Source organism: Cynocephalus volans, chromosome 1 (genome assembly GCF_027409185.1).
Source record: "Cynocephalus volans isolate mCynVol1 chromosome 1, mCynVol1.pri, whole genome shotgun sequence".
NCBI classification, from domain to species: Eukaryota; Metazoa; Chordata; class Mammalia; order Dermoptera; family Cynocephalidae; genus Cynocephalus; species Cynocephalus volans.
This window is the reverse complement of record NC_084460.1, coordinates 179,289,278-179,307,896: the sequence shown is the minus strand read 5'-3', so window position 1 is coordinate 179,307,896 and position 18,619 is coordinate 179,289,278. Positions and strand designations below refer to the sequence as shown.

The following is an 18,619-nucleotide window of genomic DNA, read 5'->3' as shown; positions in this document are numbered from 1 at the left end:
CTACTAATGGTGAAATTTTCCTCTGTCACACAGAGATCGATGAGCCTCTCAGATTACACACAGAGAAACCCAAAACCACCACATTCCGATCCCACACAAAAAATACTCTGTTCAAAGTCTCCTGCTTTTCATTCTCTCCACTTGCATGTAGTTGTCACAGACACCTTATTAAATTGTCATATTATTTACCCATCTAAGGAAAGAGTGGTGCAAAGGGAACTGAGGAGCAATCAGCACTTATGGGGGCATTTTTCTTTTTGAACTTGAAGACTGGGGTCTCTTGAACCCTGGTTGAACAGCTGCTCTGGCTCTTAACACACAGGAAGTCTGAGCCCTAGGCCTCTGCATTGTTGGGTTGAATGATGACTCAAGAGACAGAAGGTTCATAGGTCTTGCAGGTCCAGCAAAGGACATTTCCCCAGGACCCTAACTGTTACATATGCTGCAGTATGTCTTATGTCTCCTGGGCAGGGCATGACACAAACACACTGAATTTACTTCTCACCTAGATTCATCTCGTTTCTCTTTCTCTTATAAAGCAGGCAACAAAGTAAACTCTGCCAAAGAGGGACCAGGAACGATTCTGCAGATTTTCCCTTTAGATTCATGAAAATCCTGGGACACTTAATCTGTCACTCTGTAGGAAACATTTCCTTTTGGTAACAGCATGAGTTCTGTGTTCGCGAGTCAGGGCTTGGTTCCAACTCTTGAACTTGGCTCCTTTGAGGGCAGAGCTGATTCTTTGCCAATTCACAGAGCAGTTGGTACCCCAGACAATAGCACCCATTAGAGGGGGCCATTTGGGACAGAAATCTAGGCCCCACTTGGCTTGCCAACAACCTCCATGTCCTGAAGAAAAAAGTATATTTTTCCTCCTAAAATTCCATCTCTTGCTAAACCACACACCATGTAGCTGCATCCATCAAAAAGGAGGCCTCTTCCCAATTGGTCTGCCCAGAGGGAATGAACACCTTTTCTAATTGGTCCACTAGAGGATATGCACAAGGGGATGCCTTTTTCTAATTGGTCTGCAAAAGCCCATATAGGTTATCAGCAGCTCTGCATAAAGAAGGCAATCAATAAATGTTTGAATGAAAAGCAAATGATCATCTCCATGGCCAAGTAAAGGTAATGTTTGCTTGTTTTCAAAAACTAGTTACAACTGGGAAACTTCCCCAGCAGTGAGTATTCTGATCTAACAGTATACCCAGCAAATGGCTTTAGATCAAGAAAGAAAATCCGAAAATGGACTTTATGGAAATGGAAAGAGTTTTCCATGAAAGTAGAGGGAACAATTTGGAAAAGGGAGAAGTCACCAGCTATTTTCTCTTTTCCCTTCTCTTTCTTCCTCTCCCTTCCCTTAGGCCTTGGATGACCTTCCCTTCTACAACAAAGAGGTCTTAGACAGGCTGTCTTTCAAATTTGACATTTAATACTTTAAACTCCAAAATTAGCTCTAATTCAAAAAGTATTTCTGTCCCAGAGGCAACAGGAAACAAACAATATCCCATTCTCACATCACAGGACAACTGGCAGACAGAAGTGGTTGAAAAGGTATAGCAATAAAGTAGCCTGGTGGGGGGGTGGGGGAGAAATGGGGAGGGTAGGCGGGGGTCGTGGGGGTAGGGGGGGCACTACAGGAATTGTAAACACAGAAGTAATTTTGGCAATAATAATCCAAGACAAAATTCTCAACCCAGTCCTGGAATCTAAAAATCTTAGATCACATTGGAAATGATGGGGACTTCTAGCAAAGGGTCAGTTAATAAATGCAGCTAGGTACCCCAAAAACCACAAGTGTAGGAGAAATCATAACCCCTAAAGATGTTTTGCTGAGTATTGAGGAAAGAGTTGGCTACCAAATCAAAAACACAAGGAATTAAATTATCCAATAAACTTTTCCAAACCATACCAATCTGGTAACTCGTGGAGAATCGCCTATAAATTTATTCTTTCTTCCATTGTGAAAATGATCTCTACTATTAAAGGATGCTCAGTGCCAAAAGGTGACAAGGAGGTGATGCCAGTAAGGGTTCAATTTTTATTCCTTCCAAGCGCTATGTCAGCACTGCCAGAAATGTAATGAAACCCAATAATACCCAGAAAGAGCCAAGAAGTACAAACCAAGAGGCAGAGAAGTCAGGAACAGTAAGAAGCTCAGAGACAGGGAGCAAGGTGAAAGCAGGAATATTCCCTAAGAGCCACAGAAGCTGCCAGGAAAGCTCTGGGCAGAAGCAGAGAGGAGGGAGGTGGAATCCCAGGAATGAAGACATCTGTGCCCCCAGGGTGTTCCCAGAGGCATCCCAGTCCTCAGGGAGGTGTTGACTGCAGAGGAGCCGCCATAATCTTCGTTCTCACCTCCTTTATCCTTAAAATAAAACTCTATCAGCCATGGTGAACTGAGTGGCTGTTTCTTGCTATATGAAAGGGCCTAATTAACACACACCTTGAAGAGTTAAATATAACTGTGAAAGTCTAAATGAAGAGAATAACCAACTGTCAATTGTTCACTAACACAATATATTGAATATAATGAATATATTTCAGGCTAACTATAGACTATACATATATATCAGTATAAGTATATATAACACGTACACACACATATATATTACACTTTTTTAGTCCAATTCCCATTGAATACCCATGAGGTATTATCACCATTTTATAGACACAGAAACTCAAGTTTAGAGGGTTTGAACACCTTGTCCAAGATTACACAGCTGCTAAGTAGCAGAAAGGAGATGGGAACCCAAACTGTCAGCCCCTAAAGACAGTGCTCTAGTATGTGACACCAACAAGTTAAATCATTCGACGAAAAGGTTAGAAAATATAGTCAAAAGTCCATACCCAAAACAAAAACTTTTCTGCAGACAGCAATGAAATGCTGGCGAGACTCATTGATAATTTATACAACAAATCAACAGCAATTCTCTAGTTTACTTTAAAAGCATTAAAAAATAAGAGAAAACTAAAGAAAAAAGACTAATTGGTTTGTCTAGACAAAATATAATTCTATGTGCCTCTGCCTCCTCCTCTAAAAAAAAATTACACATATATTTATATAATGAATAGAAAGGCAAATAACCAACTGGGAGAAAATATTTGCAACAATAACAAAGATAAAGAGCTAATATCCTTGCTATGTCAAGAGTTCGCACAAACCAATAGGACAAACAGAAGAAAATGGGGGGAAATCACAGGAATATCATTTAGGTAGGGAAAATTTTAAAACAACCTCAATGTTCAACAATTGGGAATTGGTTTTAAAAATTATAGTAACTCCAACTAATGGAATGCTATGCATCAGTAAAAATCAAATTTTAAAAGAACATGGGAAAATGTTCTCCAACATTTAGGTGAAAAAAATTAATGTTACAACACAATATGAACACTGTAACCCCAATTTTGTAATATCCGAATTCAAAGGGGAAAAAAGATCAGCAACGTATGTATCTGTATCATATATAACTGGCCCACCTAAATGTTCACAGTGATTACCACTGGGTTGTATGATTACATGTGATTTTTATTTTCTTCTTTGTGTTTCTGTTTATTTTCCACGAGAAACTCGGGTTGTGTGGGGGGGGGAATCACATTAATCAGAAAAAAAGGTTAATTTTTTTAGGTAATCTAAAACAGAATGGGGGTAGATAGGAAAAAGTGATTTAAAAAATGTGATTAGTAAAGTATGGTAGCAAGTGGCAGAGTTAACAATGAAAAGAGTATATGTAAGTGGCTATATAAGAAAAAATATACAGCAATTACCACATATTAAGAGCGTGGTGTTGTAACACCAAGGTCAAAGGTTCAGATCCCAGTACTGGCCAGCCACCAGGAAAAAAAAAATTACCACATATTAGCCCAGGATTTATTATGATACTTTAATAACCTCAAATATTCTAGAATGTACCTGTGACTAAACTGATACAAGGAATTTTAAAATACTACATGCTTGGTCAAAAATCTTTTAATATATTATTTTAAAAATATAGTTGATCATAGGAGAAATACTTATTTATATTTCACAATTTTTTTAAAAAATAAATATGCTGTTTAGTAACATGCCCCTTTGAGATCTGGAAGACATTATCCTAAGTCTGATTATTGGAAGAAACTATCTGCTACTCCACACACTCTCAGATACTTTTTCAGTTGCTTAGATGGCCCTCTATGATAAAAAGCTCATTCTTGATTTAGGAAAAAGTATCTCAAAGCAATGAATTAGGTGGGAGTACAATAGCCATATAGCACATTCTCTCCAGAGGGAAATTCAAGTTTTACTACATCAAATTGGCCTTGAAATTTCAACTACTGCTCACAAATGTTAGTTTTTAATAGAATAAAACGTCATCCTGTGGGAATGACACTTTACAAACCTAGAGAAGTGTTTTCAAAACAAGTTTTCCTTATTACTATTATTAAATGTAAATGTTCAACTGAGAACTGAGTCATAGGCTAGTTTCTGTAATTAAATTTTTAACCTGGAATAAAGAAGGTGCTTAGAAAGCTAGACTCCTACATCAGAGCAGCAGTAATTCCAACTAAAAACCAGATCACATAAGTGATAACACTTATCTTTCTCCATTTGGTTTCACTAAAGTAGGGCTCAGATAAAAGACTAAAACGCAGACTCCACAGCCAACTTTCCCTCGAGCGGGTGCTTCTTCATCCCATTTGCTTCTGATTGTCCCTTCTGAGCCCAAATGAGGATGAAGCAAAGCTTGGGAAAGCTGGTCTAGCTCCAGAGAATCTGCATAATACACGAGGCAAAAGCACCGCACATTTCATTTTGTTTTCAATAAGTGATCTGCGTTCATTCTCGTAGGAGAACAGCTTAACAAGGAGACCTTAAAGGACTGTTCACTGTGCTACATAAAACATGCACTTCCAGCTTCACCATTTGATTCAAAAGCCTCTTTCCCCTCCAGTGCAAAAGAAAGGTACTAAAGTTAGACCGAACGCTAACCAGAGCTAATCAGTGTAGCTACCAGTCCCCACTACTTCCTTCATTGAGAAAGTCTGCTACCAAAAAGCTGTTATGTGTGGGCTTATATTTATATTAACAGTATTATATAACTTATATTTAATTACATATACATATGTATACACAAGCATACATACACATACACATTTGTGTGTGTATATACACATGCACACACATGCATTAGCTCAAGCTCTTCATCTCCTAGTTGATGTGTAAAAGATGGCAGACCACTACTGCAGATTTGGGAAACATGCCCCTCACTCTCCCAGACCATACATGGAGGTAATTAACCACAACAAGTATCTCAGTTATGCCTAGGGCTTTGGACTTTAGTTCATCACTGATTTATGACCTGGTAAGTTGCTTATTAATACTTTTATTTGTAAATGCTCAGTTAGGACTCCAAACACTCTGATGAAATGTTTTATCGGGTGACTCTGGTTTTGCCATTATCTGAAGATCTTCCCAAAATGTAGAGACTTTCTAAGCTTGAGAGAGTCCTGGGCAAACCAGACACTGGCCACCCTAATCTGCAAAATCAGGACAACAGCAGCTACCACAAAAGGCTGTTGTGAGGAATAAATTGTCTTATGCAGCAAAGCATCTAGTACATCACCCAACAGATGGTTTGAGATCCATAAATGTTAATCATTATTATTGTTATCAGCATTACCTCCTCATTGTCAAAGCAAACAGCATGCACTAGGTTCTTTCCTGTACGTTTTTGGTGATTCTGGAGGTCACGAAATCCCTGCTCTGCTCCAGGTGAACAAAGGAGTCGCTAGGAATCTGAACTTCCTATCATTCCTAAACAGAGACAGCAAGATTCCTTGAGGGCTGTTACTGCATCTGCTTCTTTTATCTCTCGGCACCCTGCTCTGGGCTCAGTGGGCACCCATTACCACTGTCCACTCTCAAGGTGCTGTGCATAGAGCTCTGGCAAAGAGCGGGTGGTGACCCAGAAAGGAGCTTCATGAAACAAATTATCTGATGAGAGGCAGGAAGATGGACTGACAACTTGCCAAAAAGCCATGGCATGGGATATAAGACAAGAACTCAAGGAGGGGATTAAAAGGGCAGAGGTAAGGCAGGGAGAAAGATCAGAATGAATCAAATGACTCAGAAAATGGGCAAGAGGAACAAGCAGGATTACAAAATGTTTTGGCAGGAATTTGGCTTAGGAGACTAATAAACATATACGAAAATTACAGTCAAAGAGACAGACTCCAAACCTACATGTATCTCCATGGGAAACATCCAAAAAAAAATGTATGTTTGCAAATAGCAACTCTTCCATCTGTTGCTACGTTGGTACATTTTCTCAGGAAAGAGCTGAGGGTCCATTAACAGTCTCATGACATTGCAAAATATCTGTCTGCTTCTGGTCAGTCACCTGTCACTTTGATATCTAGGTGCTTCCTTTAACAAATCCCTGCAGAAGGCACAGCTGTTCAGGGGTCAGGATTTTTCTAAAGAGCACCAGCTGGACAACTCATTCAATTTAGCCATTGCTCAGGCAGGCATCCCAGAAGCAGCAAGGAGTGAGAGAAACAGAAAGAATTTGCAGAACAGAATTTGCCTGCCAACTTGGCCATGACCACCCAGAAGGCAGCCCTCATGTCCTGGGAATATCAAAGCATTCTTTGATTTATTCAGAAAGTGTTTCCTGAGCACCTTCTCTGTACTAGATACTTCTAGGCATGAAGGATAGATAGAGCAGTGGTCCCTTCCTCATGGGGAGTACAGTCTAGTGGACAGAGAAACAAACACACCAACATATAGATATCATGGGATCAGATGATGTTAAAAGTTGAATTGTGTGTCCCCCCAAAACTTCACATATTGGAGTCTTAACCCCTGGTACTTCAGAATGTGACCTTATTTGGAGACCGGGTCTTTAGAGAAGTAATCAAGATAAAGTGAGGTCATTAGGGTGAGACCTAATCCAACATGTCTGGTGTCCTCACAAGAAAGGGAAATTTGGACACAAAGACAGATACACAGAGGGAAGACAATGTGGAAAGACACAGGAAAAAGACAACCACCTACAAGCTGAGGAACAAGACTTGGAACAGATTCTCCCTCACAGTCCTCAAAAGGAACCAGCCCTGCTGACACCCCGATCTTGGACTTTCCATCTCCAGAAGTGTGAAACAATGAGTCTCTGCTGTTTAAGCCACCCAATCTGTGGTTCTTTGTTATGGCAGCCCTAGCAAACAATACAGGTGGTGAGACACACTTTGAGGAAAGACAAAGCAGGATGAAGGGGCAGAGAATGACAGGGGCATTTCAGAGACATTTTAGCAGTCAGAATGAGGCCACACTGATGCTGATTCCAAAGAGCAGGGCCCAGTTGTCCACTCTTCCAGTGCTGCTCCCCGGAAGGCTCCTCAGACAAATGAAATCTCTCAGTTACAGCATATTTACACATGCATATACTTGACTTAGTGCTTTTTAGTGTCCAAGTCATGTCGTGGCTCTTGCTCTTTAAAAGGTTTTCATTTCCCTCAATATTCCCCCTTTCTCTTTCTTCTCTATCACTGTCTTAGTCCATTTGGGCTACTATAATAAAATACCATAGATTGGGTGGCTTATAAACAACAGTAATTTATTTCTCCCAGCTCTGGAGGCTGGGAAGTCCAAGATCAAGGCTTGGCAGATTCGGTGTCTGATGAGGCCTGTTTCCTGGTTCATAGAAATGGTGCCTTCTCACTGTGTCCTCACATGGTGGAAAGGCAAACGAGCTCCTTCGGGCCCCTCTTATAAGGGCACTAATCCCATTCAGGATGGCAGATCTAATCACTTCCAAAAGGCCCCAATCTTGAAATACCATCACACTAGGGGTTAGAATTTCAACATATGAATTGGGGGGGGGGACACATAGCAACCATACATCATAAATTGTATCACCTTTCCCATGAAGAGATGATGGGACACAGATTCAGATTGTCTTGTCCCAGCAAGAATTAAGGTTTTCCAAAGACTTGTCTGCAGTTTATCATGCCTCTCTCTCTCCTGTGACCCAGGCATGATGGGGCTGGGGGTCAGAAATTAGTCATGCTTAGTCCAGGGTCATGGCTATAAAACCAACCTGTCTAGCCTAAGTATAATCTGCAACTTTAGCCCATTTAGCACTGGTGCCAACAAACCAAGGTGACCCAAATCCTCAACCCAGTAATCTACAAACTTCCATTTGGTCAGCACAATTGACAAGGATAAGCAATGGCACAGTGGCTCTTAATATCAAAGAGCTCCTTTTAGAATCTGATGAAACTCATGGACCCTCTCCGCAGAAATATGACTATATGCATACAATTTATATGGCTTCATAGACCCCAAAAACTCATCTATGGTCCTTCTCTACTTAGTGGAATCCAAGGGAATAACCTCTGCAAATGGCAAGACCCACCAAGAAGCAAAGACAAAGAATACACAGGAAGGAAGGGAAGATGGGGAAAATTGCAAAATAACATCATTCAAAGAGGACTAATTTGTTAATATATAAAGAGCTCCTATAAATCAGCAAGAAAAAGATGAAAAACCCAAGAGAAAAATGAGAAATAGATATGAACAACCAAGAAAAATGAAATGTAAATTGTCATGGAGATAAGAAAATATACTGAACTTCCTTACAAGTAAGATAAACTATAAATAAATCAAGAACCATGTTTAATCTACTAGATTGGCAAAAATCAAAAAGTGTGAGGGTTTCCTGTGTTGACAAAGGTGGAAAAACAGACACTCCCATACCAGGCTGGTGTGAGCATAAATTGGGATAACCTCTAAGGAAGGCTGGCTCTAGCTGTGAGCTCTCCCAAGGAACTGCTCTCAACATCTGTCCTGTCCAAGGCCATGTCACCTTCCCAGGGCAGCCCCCATCCAAATACTGGCCCATGAAGCGGTACAAAGGTCCAGTCCCATCGCCTGAACTTAGACAACTCTGAAGGACCAGCTCAGCTCCAGAGCTCACACGGAACAGTCAAAGGCTTTGACAGAGACTGCATGGGAGCCCAGCTTCTCCCTCTGCCCAGTGCTGCTTGGCCCCTCCCCGTCCACCACAGGTGTTGGTCCTGAGGGGTCTCCCTGAGAGCACATGCATCTCCTTCTCAAGGTCAGCTAGCTAGGAAATCATATGCAACACAATACTCACAAGTCTAGACGGTGGTATGGGTTAAACTGCGTCCCCCAAAAAAGATATCTTCAAGTCCTAACCCCTGGTACTTGTGAAAGTGATCTTAATTGCAAACAAGATTTTGTAGACATAATCAAGTTAAGATGGGGAAATACTGGATTAGGATGAACCCTAAATCCAATGACTTCTGTCCTTTTAAGGAGATATATGAGATTAGGAGACAAAAGAGACACACAGAAGCACAAAGGCCATGTGAAGACAGAGGCAGAGAGTGGAGTGGAGTGCTGCAGCTCCAAGCTAGGGAACACCAAGGACTGCTGAGAAGCACCAGAGACCTGAAGAGGCCAGGAAGGATCCTCCTCTAGAGCTTTCAGAGGGAGCATGGCCCTGCTGACACCTTGATTTTGGACTTCCAGCCCCCAGAACTGTGAGATAATAAATTTGTGTTGTTTAAGTCACACAGTCTGCAAAAATTTGTTAGAGCTACCCTGGCAAACTAATAGAGAGAATCTACTCAGGGCATCCGTCTACTAGTCAGTGCAGGTAAGAATACCAGCAAGTTGGTTCTCACCTGCCCAGGTATGCTGCAAGTGTGTAATGAGAAAACACACAAGAAGACTCTGAATAAACCACAAAACCTTGACCACCGGGCTGGCCTTTATGGTAAAGGAGAGACAACTGTCCTGTCTACTTTGTTGAGGTATCAACTCGCTTGGGCGCTATTCAAGCCCGTGTTTCTACCTCTTTCGTGCTGGTCATCTTACCAGCCAGGAGCATCCCCATCAGAGAGCATGAAACTCAATTCAGGTCAGCACTTGCAAGTGGCCAGAGTCCGAGCTGAGTGGAGGAAGACGTTTCACCAATTCGCTAACATAAGGCTCAGGGATTATCTACGGGTTTCAATTAGCCAAGAGAGCAGGTCTCTTGGTTACCATGAATAATCAAGAGGGGGTGTATTTCCCAAGGCAAATGATACTTTGCGCCCAAACCACCTTCCTGCAGAGAACCCCCAGCCTGCCTGCCTCTTCAGGTGGACACGGCTGCCACTCCCACCTGTCCTGGGCAGAACTACTGGGATGGATGATTGCCACGCTGCCCTGCAACCTGCAGCGTGCACAATTCTATAGCGTCGTAGACCTGAGCCGATTAGTATGCATGGAGACCAAACCTGTAGCTGTGACTCAACACCTGCAGAGAAAATGTAGGGCTGTACTCATCTTCGTGGGCACCATTCTGCACTGTTGTGCTGACTCAAAGCGCTCTTTGAAGTACATGGGACCTGTATCAATGAACGCCAGGAACCAAGTCCTACGTGCCAATTTCCATCATTCACAAGTACTTCAAAAAGATGAGGCAGGGCAGGAAGTTCAAAAGAATGTGCCCGCAACTGCAGAGTGCAATCTCAGAAATTACAGGCAATGCTTGTCACACAGGACATACTAAGCAGGTGCTTTCGCAAACGCCTCCTTCTTGCCTCGAAGTCCCTGCTGAGGATTAATAGGAATTTCCAGTTCTCTAAGCATTTCTTATTCCTCAGAGCTATAACCCCTAAATTTCTAGCACTTAAAAAAAAAAAAAAATCCAGGATTTAGCACCTGTTTGTTTCAGAAATACTTGCTAAAAACAGATTTGCCAAAAGGCTACCTCTAAAATTAGTCATATTTCCTGCTCTGCAAAACATAGTAAATTGTATTTTTAGTAACTCCTTCACTCCAGGTATCTGGCATTGTTGTGCTCTAAGCGTGATTACTGGCAACTCACTAAGCAGGCAACCCTTGCTTTTAGCCTAAAAATAGCTCCAATGAAAGTGATAAACAGGCTTACTTTTTTAACCAAGGGTTAGAACAAGATATTTAAACATGTTAACCAATCATTTTATGTACCCAACTTTGTCTCTTACAAAGACTTAATTACAAAAGAAGGTCATAGTGGTATTGACTGTCTTTGTTTTGCAGCTTTGCCTACCAAACCAGCTATATCTGAGCTATACCTACACTTTTCTTGATTGATCGAGCTTTTCCAACTATATTTTATCAATTTTTTTTAAATGTAATAATAACCTATTATGTGCCATAGACTGTGCATTTCATAGGTATCAGGAACCAGCATCAATGGCAACCAGCACAACCTCTCTGGGTCTTTCAAAGTCACTACTTGATACTCTTGCTTAGCAACTTTGCTCTTTGTCTCAAAGCCACAGAGAATGATGTTTCAGAATCTGATTTTGTGGTCATTTTTCCTGGTCCAATCAACAACTCACATTTAGACAAAGGCACTTGGCCCTGACTGAGAACATACCAATTAAGAGTTTCACATGACCAAGTGAACTACTTATTTTTAAAGCCAGATTAACCACGACTGCATTAACTCAAAGCTAAAGGAGGACAAAATTAGGTCTCAGCCCAGTGCCATCCTTTCTTTTCAAGCAATAAAAGGGCCATCTAAATTCAAATGACTTCCAAACAAACAACTTCAGAGGAAAGATGGGCAAAACCCTGTCCTGAAGGCAGTGGTGATAAAGGGAGCCTCTTGACAAAATAAGATTGAAGCCTGAAAAGAAAGCCAGGAAAAAGTGGTTCCTTTTGTCATATGGACTCAGACAGTACTTCCCAGCAAACCATAAAGGATTGGAAATGTGTACCAAGTCAAACACAACACACACACACACACACACACACACACACACACACACCCTGCACCAAATGCTCTCAACCAGCAGTACTCTGGATTTTGGCGTAAATCACCCCAAACGGAAATGTGTACCAAGTCAAACACAACACAACACACACACACACCCTGCACCAAATGCTCTCAACCAGCAGTACTCTGGATTTTGGCGTAAATCACCCCAAACGAAGTGCATAGTTTGAGAAAGGAGCTATAAAACAGGCCAAACTTGTGGTGTCTCTCATCTTCCCTTTGTCTATCCCCTCTTTCAGCTTTTTCATGAACTGATTCCCCAAGACAAAATGCCTGGTATTCTTCCCTTTGGGGGGTAAGTTGGGGACGATACACCTATTTCTCACTATGGTATTCATGACTTCATTCCCCTCCCAATGTGGTCTGTGTCCTTTAAACAAGAAAGAAAAGGAGAAAAGTGAAGTGCTTTATCCAAAAAGTATGCGCCCCAAGAAAGGAGGAAGTAAGGGGGGAAAGAGACATTCTTGGGTTTGCTGACTCCCTTCCTCTGGGTCCTTTCTGCATCGAGGTCTCTCACTTGAGAGACCTTAAGTAACCCTTCCCCAAACCAAAACCTTTTAAATAGCTCGCCTTTTAAAAATAACTTCAGGTTGCAAACAGCCTGAGGTTGACTTCACCTTTGTTTTGCCCTTATCCAATACCCAAAACAATACCCAAAGCAAGAGCAGGGATCAGGTCTCAACTCCAATACTTCCCAAGCAGAGTCATGCACAAAAACAACAAAAATCATTTTAACTTCTACCACCTGCTAAAGCCCAAATCCATTAGTTTAGCATTTAAGGTGTTGGATTTGGAAGATAAATGCTCTGAATGACACCACTGTTTCTTTAAAGCCAGCAACCGAGTGAACTCAAATCCAGGTTTCTCCTAGTGCCTGCAGTCCCTGGAGCACCGATTATCAGGGCTGGAAAACGGCACGTCAGGAACACCAAGTTGTTCAACGTGAACGTCCCTCCCCCCCCCCCCACCTCCTCCACCCTAAGAACGATCTTCCTGAACTAGATCAAATCAGTTGGTCCAGGGAAATAATTTTACATCCAATAATTCCTCCCCTCGTTGCAAAGATGAAGTGAGACTCATCACTGAAGAAAAATGAGATGGGAGGAAGACGGGAGGCCCAGGGGTACAGCGAGGCTCCTCCTTTGGATCCCATTTGGGCAGGAATTCCTGCATTCGGAGGTGCCCTGTGGGCCCAGCACAGAGCTCCCGAACCCAAGCACTTGGGGTAGCGCCTGAGACCTGAATACATCTCCAGACAGTTCAGCCAAGGCCAAGAGCTTTATGGTTAAGGAGCAAAAACGCACTGGTAAGGCGCCGAGGCACAGCACAAGGGAAAGTGGAGAGGAGCCAGAGCAGCCGGCGCGCAGGGCAGGAAAGAAGGATGTTCTTGTAATGTTTGCCACGATGTTGTCAGCTTAAAGATTCGCCTCTTTTTGCTGAATTTAGAGAGGAAATATTGCACGACCAGACTGAATCCTACACGTTTCAAATGAAAATAAACTTCCACCATCCGTGCCAACAGCAATTTACACGCAAAGGGAGCTCTCTAAGCGAACCGTGGCCTCGCAGCATCCGCGCGCCCTGAACAAACTCGTGCTGTGCAAATCAGACGGGCACGCTAGGAGTGTCCCTCGCTGCCTTTGGACTAGAATGAGGTTTGGAAGTTTTTTCTTCCTTGAAGAGTTACTCAATTCAGTGAGTTCACAGCGTACACTTCCTTTTTGCACAGAAATTCAGGCAAGAGACACTTTTAAAAACTACTCACTCTAACCCTTACCCAAAATAAAGGGGTGTTCCACTGGGAATAGCTATAGGAATAGACGACAAATTACAAGGGAGATGGAGACCTGCACTTATATACAAGGGGCTCCAGGACCAAGTGGGGAAAGGTGGAGGACTAAGGTAAGGGGAGGCTGGGAACAGGCCGGCAAGGCAGCCTGGCCCTTGTAACCAGAGGTCTCGTAGGCAGCCCCAGGCTGGGCAGAGGGTCCCAGGACAGAGGGCGGAAGGGTTTGGTTCTCTGACTACTTGCTCAGTGAGGAAGCCCTGAGCTCAGTACTGACGATTCCCTGATCAACGGGCTACAAAAAGGGGCTACTCTCTTTCCAGCGCTGAGCAACCCTCAGCCTGGGAGGGGCCCTGAGTATGAGATGACATGAGCTTGGAGCAGCCCCAGCCTGGAGTAGCTTCAAGCGTGGACAACTCCCAGCCTGGGGCAGTTTCACAGCCTGGGGTGAACCAGCCTCAAAAGTAAGTCACCACCTCCTGGGTTTCTTTTCACAGATCTAAGGTGTAACCTGCCCCTCGCCTGGCAAGGGTTCACAACCACCTAACTTATACCAGGGCTGAAAAGGTGCCCCTCCGAGATTTTAGGGGGGTCCTCCTTCCCTTTCCCCTCTTGTAGAAAGATAAGAAGGCATCTCCCAATCTCTAAAGCTTGGAAGAATCTGTGCAGTTCTGTACCTGCCAGAAACAGGGTCTTTACTGTAGCTCCCACCCTGGGGCTGGAGGGAATGGAGGGGTTGGGGGGATGGATAGAGAGCCGTGGGGGTATGCAGGAGAGTAAAGTTTGAGGGATGGGCAGGCGGGGGTGGGTGAAAGCCCTCCCCTGAGCACGAAAAATTCCCTAGCTGCCCCAGCCCACAGGCGGAGAGGAATGTTCCTAGGGTCTCAGCCTTCCCCCACCTCCTCCCAGAACCCAGGAGGGGAGTCAGACTCTAAGCTCCCCCAAAGGCTGGCTAATCAGCTCTCCCGCCCCGAACATATGGGCCCACGTCCTCTAGCCCTGGTCCCTGCCTCTCCACTGATCTGCCGCCCCTGCCGGCGGGGGAACAGAGCGCCCCGACCCCCCGCGCTGATGTCCGCCAGGCGGCACCCTTCGACGAGCAGAAAGGCTACACGGGACGGCTGCGCGGGTAAATCAGCCCCCTCCCCCTCCCGGGGAAAAGGACCCCAGACCGCCCATCGGGAAAGGCCGAGTGACCCGTCTGCGAGGGCCTGAGCGCACGATTGGTTCGACCCCCCTTTTAACTCGAGAGGAAAGCCAGGCGGAGGTGAAGGCGACCGGTCCGGGACGACGCAGCGGGCCTCCCAGGGCCGTGCCCCCAGCAGGGTCCCGGCCGCCCCCTCCCACCCCCGATGCCCCAACCCGAGGGTGCCCAGGGGGCTCACCTTCTCTCCGGTCAGCACGTGCAGCCCCTCGCGCACCTTGGCGAAGGAGCCCTCGCCCAGCTTCCTGCTGCCGATGAGGTAGTTGCCCACGCGCTTGTGGTGCTGGAAGTCGCGGAGCCGCTCGCGGGGCACGCCGCTCACCCACGCGGGCAGGAAACTTCCCTCGCAGGCCGCCGCCGGCCGGGCCGCGTCCTCCGCGCCGCCGCCGCCCCCGGGCGCCGTTGGCTCGCCCAGGAGCCCGTCCCCCGCCGCAGCCGGCATCGCGCTCGCCCGCGGCCCGCGCCGCTCCGGTTCGGCTCCCGCGCTCGCAGCTCCTCCTCCTCCTCCGGCTCCCCGGCTCCTCCTGCCTCCGCCCGGGGCCCAGCCCCTCCCGGCCCGGGTCTCCGCGCCCCGCGCCCCAGACCACCGCGCTCACGCCCCCCGCGCCGCCGAGCGCGGCGCGCAGACAATAGCAGCAGCCCAGGCGACGGGGCGACCGGGGACCCGCCCCCAAGAAGTTCTCTTGCAGAAGGTCGCCCGGGCCTCTTTCAGGACACCGGGACCCGCCCCGGGTCCTCTCCAAGAGGCTAATGACAGTCGCCCTGTTCGGGTGCGCGGGAGCCGCGCTGGCGGGGGAGGGGCGCGGTCCGGTGCCTGGGTCTCGGAGCCCGGGCGCCTTCGCAGCCTCCGCCTCGCCGCCACCGTCTGGCCCACACAGGCTCGGGTCCGGCTAGCTCGCTCCTAACCGTGCGCCGGGCGGCCGCTCCCGCCGGAGAGAAGCGCGCGGCGGGCTGCAGGCGCCCTCTGGAAGGCAGCAGAAGAAAGCCCCATTCAGTTTGAATTTGCAGAAATTTAATCCGATCGCGGGCGGCGGGAACAGATGCGAGCTCCACTCCGCAGCCTGTGCACTTTCAAATCCCTCGTAGCCCCTCCTTCCCCGCGCGCAACAGCCTAACTCGACCCTCGCTGGAGAGGGGAGGGTCCGGGGAGGGGAGCGGTGGATGGGCGGTGGAGCCACCTGAGCGCCGGACAGGGGGACCCTGCGCGGCCTCGGAGACGCGCGCTCCCGGGCCGCCCAAGTCGGACCGCCTTGGGCTGCGCCTCTCACCCGGATTCTGGGCTTGGACTTTCTGGACCTTTCGGCGGTGAAATCCCCCACTAGCCGCACCCACCCGGGGCGGGGAGAAGGGAGGGACACTCTCTGGAACCGCGTGGACTCTGGGTTGGGTTGGGTGCCCAGCCCAGAGCCAGGCACACAGTAGGGCCCCCTGGACCCTGGATGGATGGGTGGAAGGAAGAATGGGGAGGTGACCGAGCGTCTGCCTGGGTTCGCACGCATACTGGATTGCTGTGTCGGAGGAGGAGCAGCCGCAACAGTAATAGTAGCAGCAGCAACGTAGGAAGCAGGGCGTTTGCTGCCTCTGTACGCTTACACCTTCTTTGCCTTCCATTGAAATGATGCCCGCGTTTGCAGGACGAGAGGGACCGGCGCTCGCTGCTCCGCGATGCTTTTGTTCTGTGAGCGCTGTGACCGTGCTCATTTCTCATAAACAATTGCAGCTGCTCTGACGACTCTGACCTTCTCCAGGAGGCGCAACGTCTTCTCAAACGGAAAATGAATCTTTTGAGGGAGAAGCTGGAGGATAGGTAGGGAGAGGCATTTACCAAATGCTACCTGTTGAGATGCCCGCGTTTAATGCAAACTAAACCCCTGATCAAGCAAGATCGAAGCTGAAAGGGAGGATTCGGTCCTAACAAAGTTCCTTTCATTGTTTACTTCTCAGTAAACAAGCATGGCAGCGACCCGCCTCAATGCTTTTCAGATGGGGGTGGGGGACAACAGTCATTAATCCAATGACTTGGGAGCTCTTTGATCCATCTGAATAGTGACCCAGAGAAACGCCTATTTTAAATAGGTCTAATTTAAAATATGCTACTATATTCATCTACTTATATGTTACAAGTCACCAGCCTCAGGTATTGTGGATTGAGCATATTATGTTTTCTGTTGGTCCTCTCATTGTTCCCATTTTCCTATATTAAAGATACACATTAAAATATTTTTCTTGCTGGGCTTAAGGGACTTCTTTGCACCCACCCCACCCCTGCAGTTTCTTCAAAGTCCATGCAATCGCTTTAATGTCTATAATTCAGTAATCAGTTTTAAGAGGAGTTACGTGGGAGGGGCATGGTGACCGGCACAGTGCCAGCCGAGTAGATGTTCATCAAATGTTTCTTGAATGACGAATATGGAGCTCACTTTGAGGTCAAAACCATTCTGAATCTTCTATTATAAAAGGTTTTGGGGTTTCCCCAGTGTTATATTAATAGAGTATGATTTTTTAAATTTTAGGACATTAGCTCTTTATGAAAATTTAGAGATTTATTTATTATGGTTTAGGGCAAATGTCAGAGACTGCTCATCAAAGCATGGCCTAAAAAAAGAAAGAAAAAAAAGTTTCACAAAAATGGTGGAAGACATTTACAATGAAATAGAGATTTTCTTTCCCTTTAATTATCCTCTCAGGGTAGAGGTCAGGAAAGGGGTAAAGAAGAGAGAAAAATCCATGCCCATTAAATCTTTTCCAAGCCTACTGCCTGGGTTTGATTCAAGTACACTGCTAATTCCATCAGCTGGGATAGAGGCCAAAGAGAAGTCCAAATCCTACCCCTGCCTAGGCTTAGTAACTGGTTTTTGAACTACAGGTCCTGTTCTCTGCAATGACCTTGTTCCATAGGGAATAGCTCCAGAAATTTATGTAAGACAAATTAGTACACAGAACAATGTATTGCCCTCCTATTAAATATGCAAAAAAAAATCTGATTGAATAGTAGTCCAGCATTGAAGATTCTCGACTAATTAGCCCAAACTAAATTTCTAGCCTTTTCCTCCTATGTAGTCCCCCTGGGCACTACAATTCAGCTGTCCTCATCCAGGATTGGGCTTCCCTACCCCCATGCCTTTGCCTATGCCATACCCACCCCCAATCTGCCATCTCTGACCCATTTCTACCTAGCACAGATGTTCCCTTTCCTATGAAGCCATCCTCAACCAATCAGCTGCAAGAGGCTGGTCACCCCTATGTTCTCTCTTACTACATATAGCTCATTTCACATTCCTCTTATGTCCTGTATTATTTATTATGAATGTCTTCTCTTTTGACTCATTGAGGACAGGGGCTGTGTCTGACTTGATTGTTATTTACACTACGGTACCTAGCACAGTGCCCAAGACATGGTCATTGTTCAATAAATATTTGTCGAATAAATGAATGAAAGTTATTATTCACTGATTCTCAAGTGGAGTTTTATTGCTCCTGACAGCAAGACCCCATCTGTCCTGGGGGAGACATTTCTACTGACTTTCTAAAAGCGTTTTTAGTTACATTGTTGACTGCCTTTGGGCATCAACAAATATAATCGTTTGCCTTATCAAAGATGGGCCATTCTCTAACTTGGATGAGTTAACCCTTTAAAAACGTTCCCAGTCACAGTGGGCTGGAAAGCCTCCTCAGTTGACTTGGACCAGCTGCTTCCTTCCTCCCCTTCTCCTTCCCTATATCCTCCCTCCATATGGCTGGAAGACTGTGCTCCCACAGAATGCCAGCTAGAAACAGTCAAAGACAATTAGAAGTAATCAGGCTGGCACA

At 45.7% G+C, this 18,619-nt stretch overlaps 1 protein-coding gene across 1 annotated transcript in view; it reads right to left on the bottom strand.

The window, feature by feature from the left end:
• The window catches only part of HUNK (hormonally up-regulated Neu-associated kinase), a 94,579-nt gene extending 79,328 nt beyond the window's left edge, over positions 1–15,251 (bottom strand). The window contains exon 1 of the mRNA XM_063077691.1: positions 14,991–15,251. Within this exon, the coding sequence (XP_062933761.1) occupies positions 14,991–15,251 (261 nt within the window). The remainder of the gene's footprint in view (positions 1–14,990) is intronic.
• Between the last annotated feature and the right edge of the window lie 3,368 nt (positions 15,252–18,619).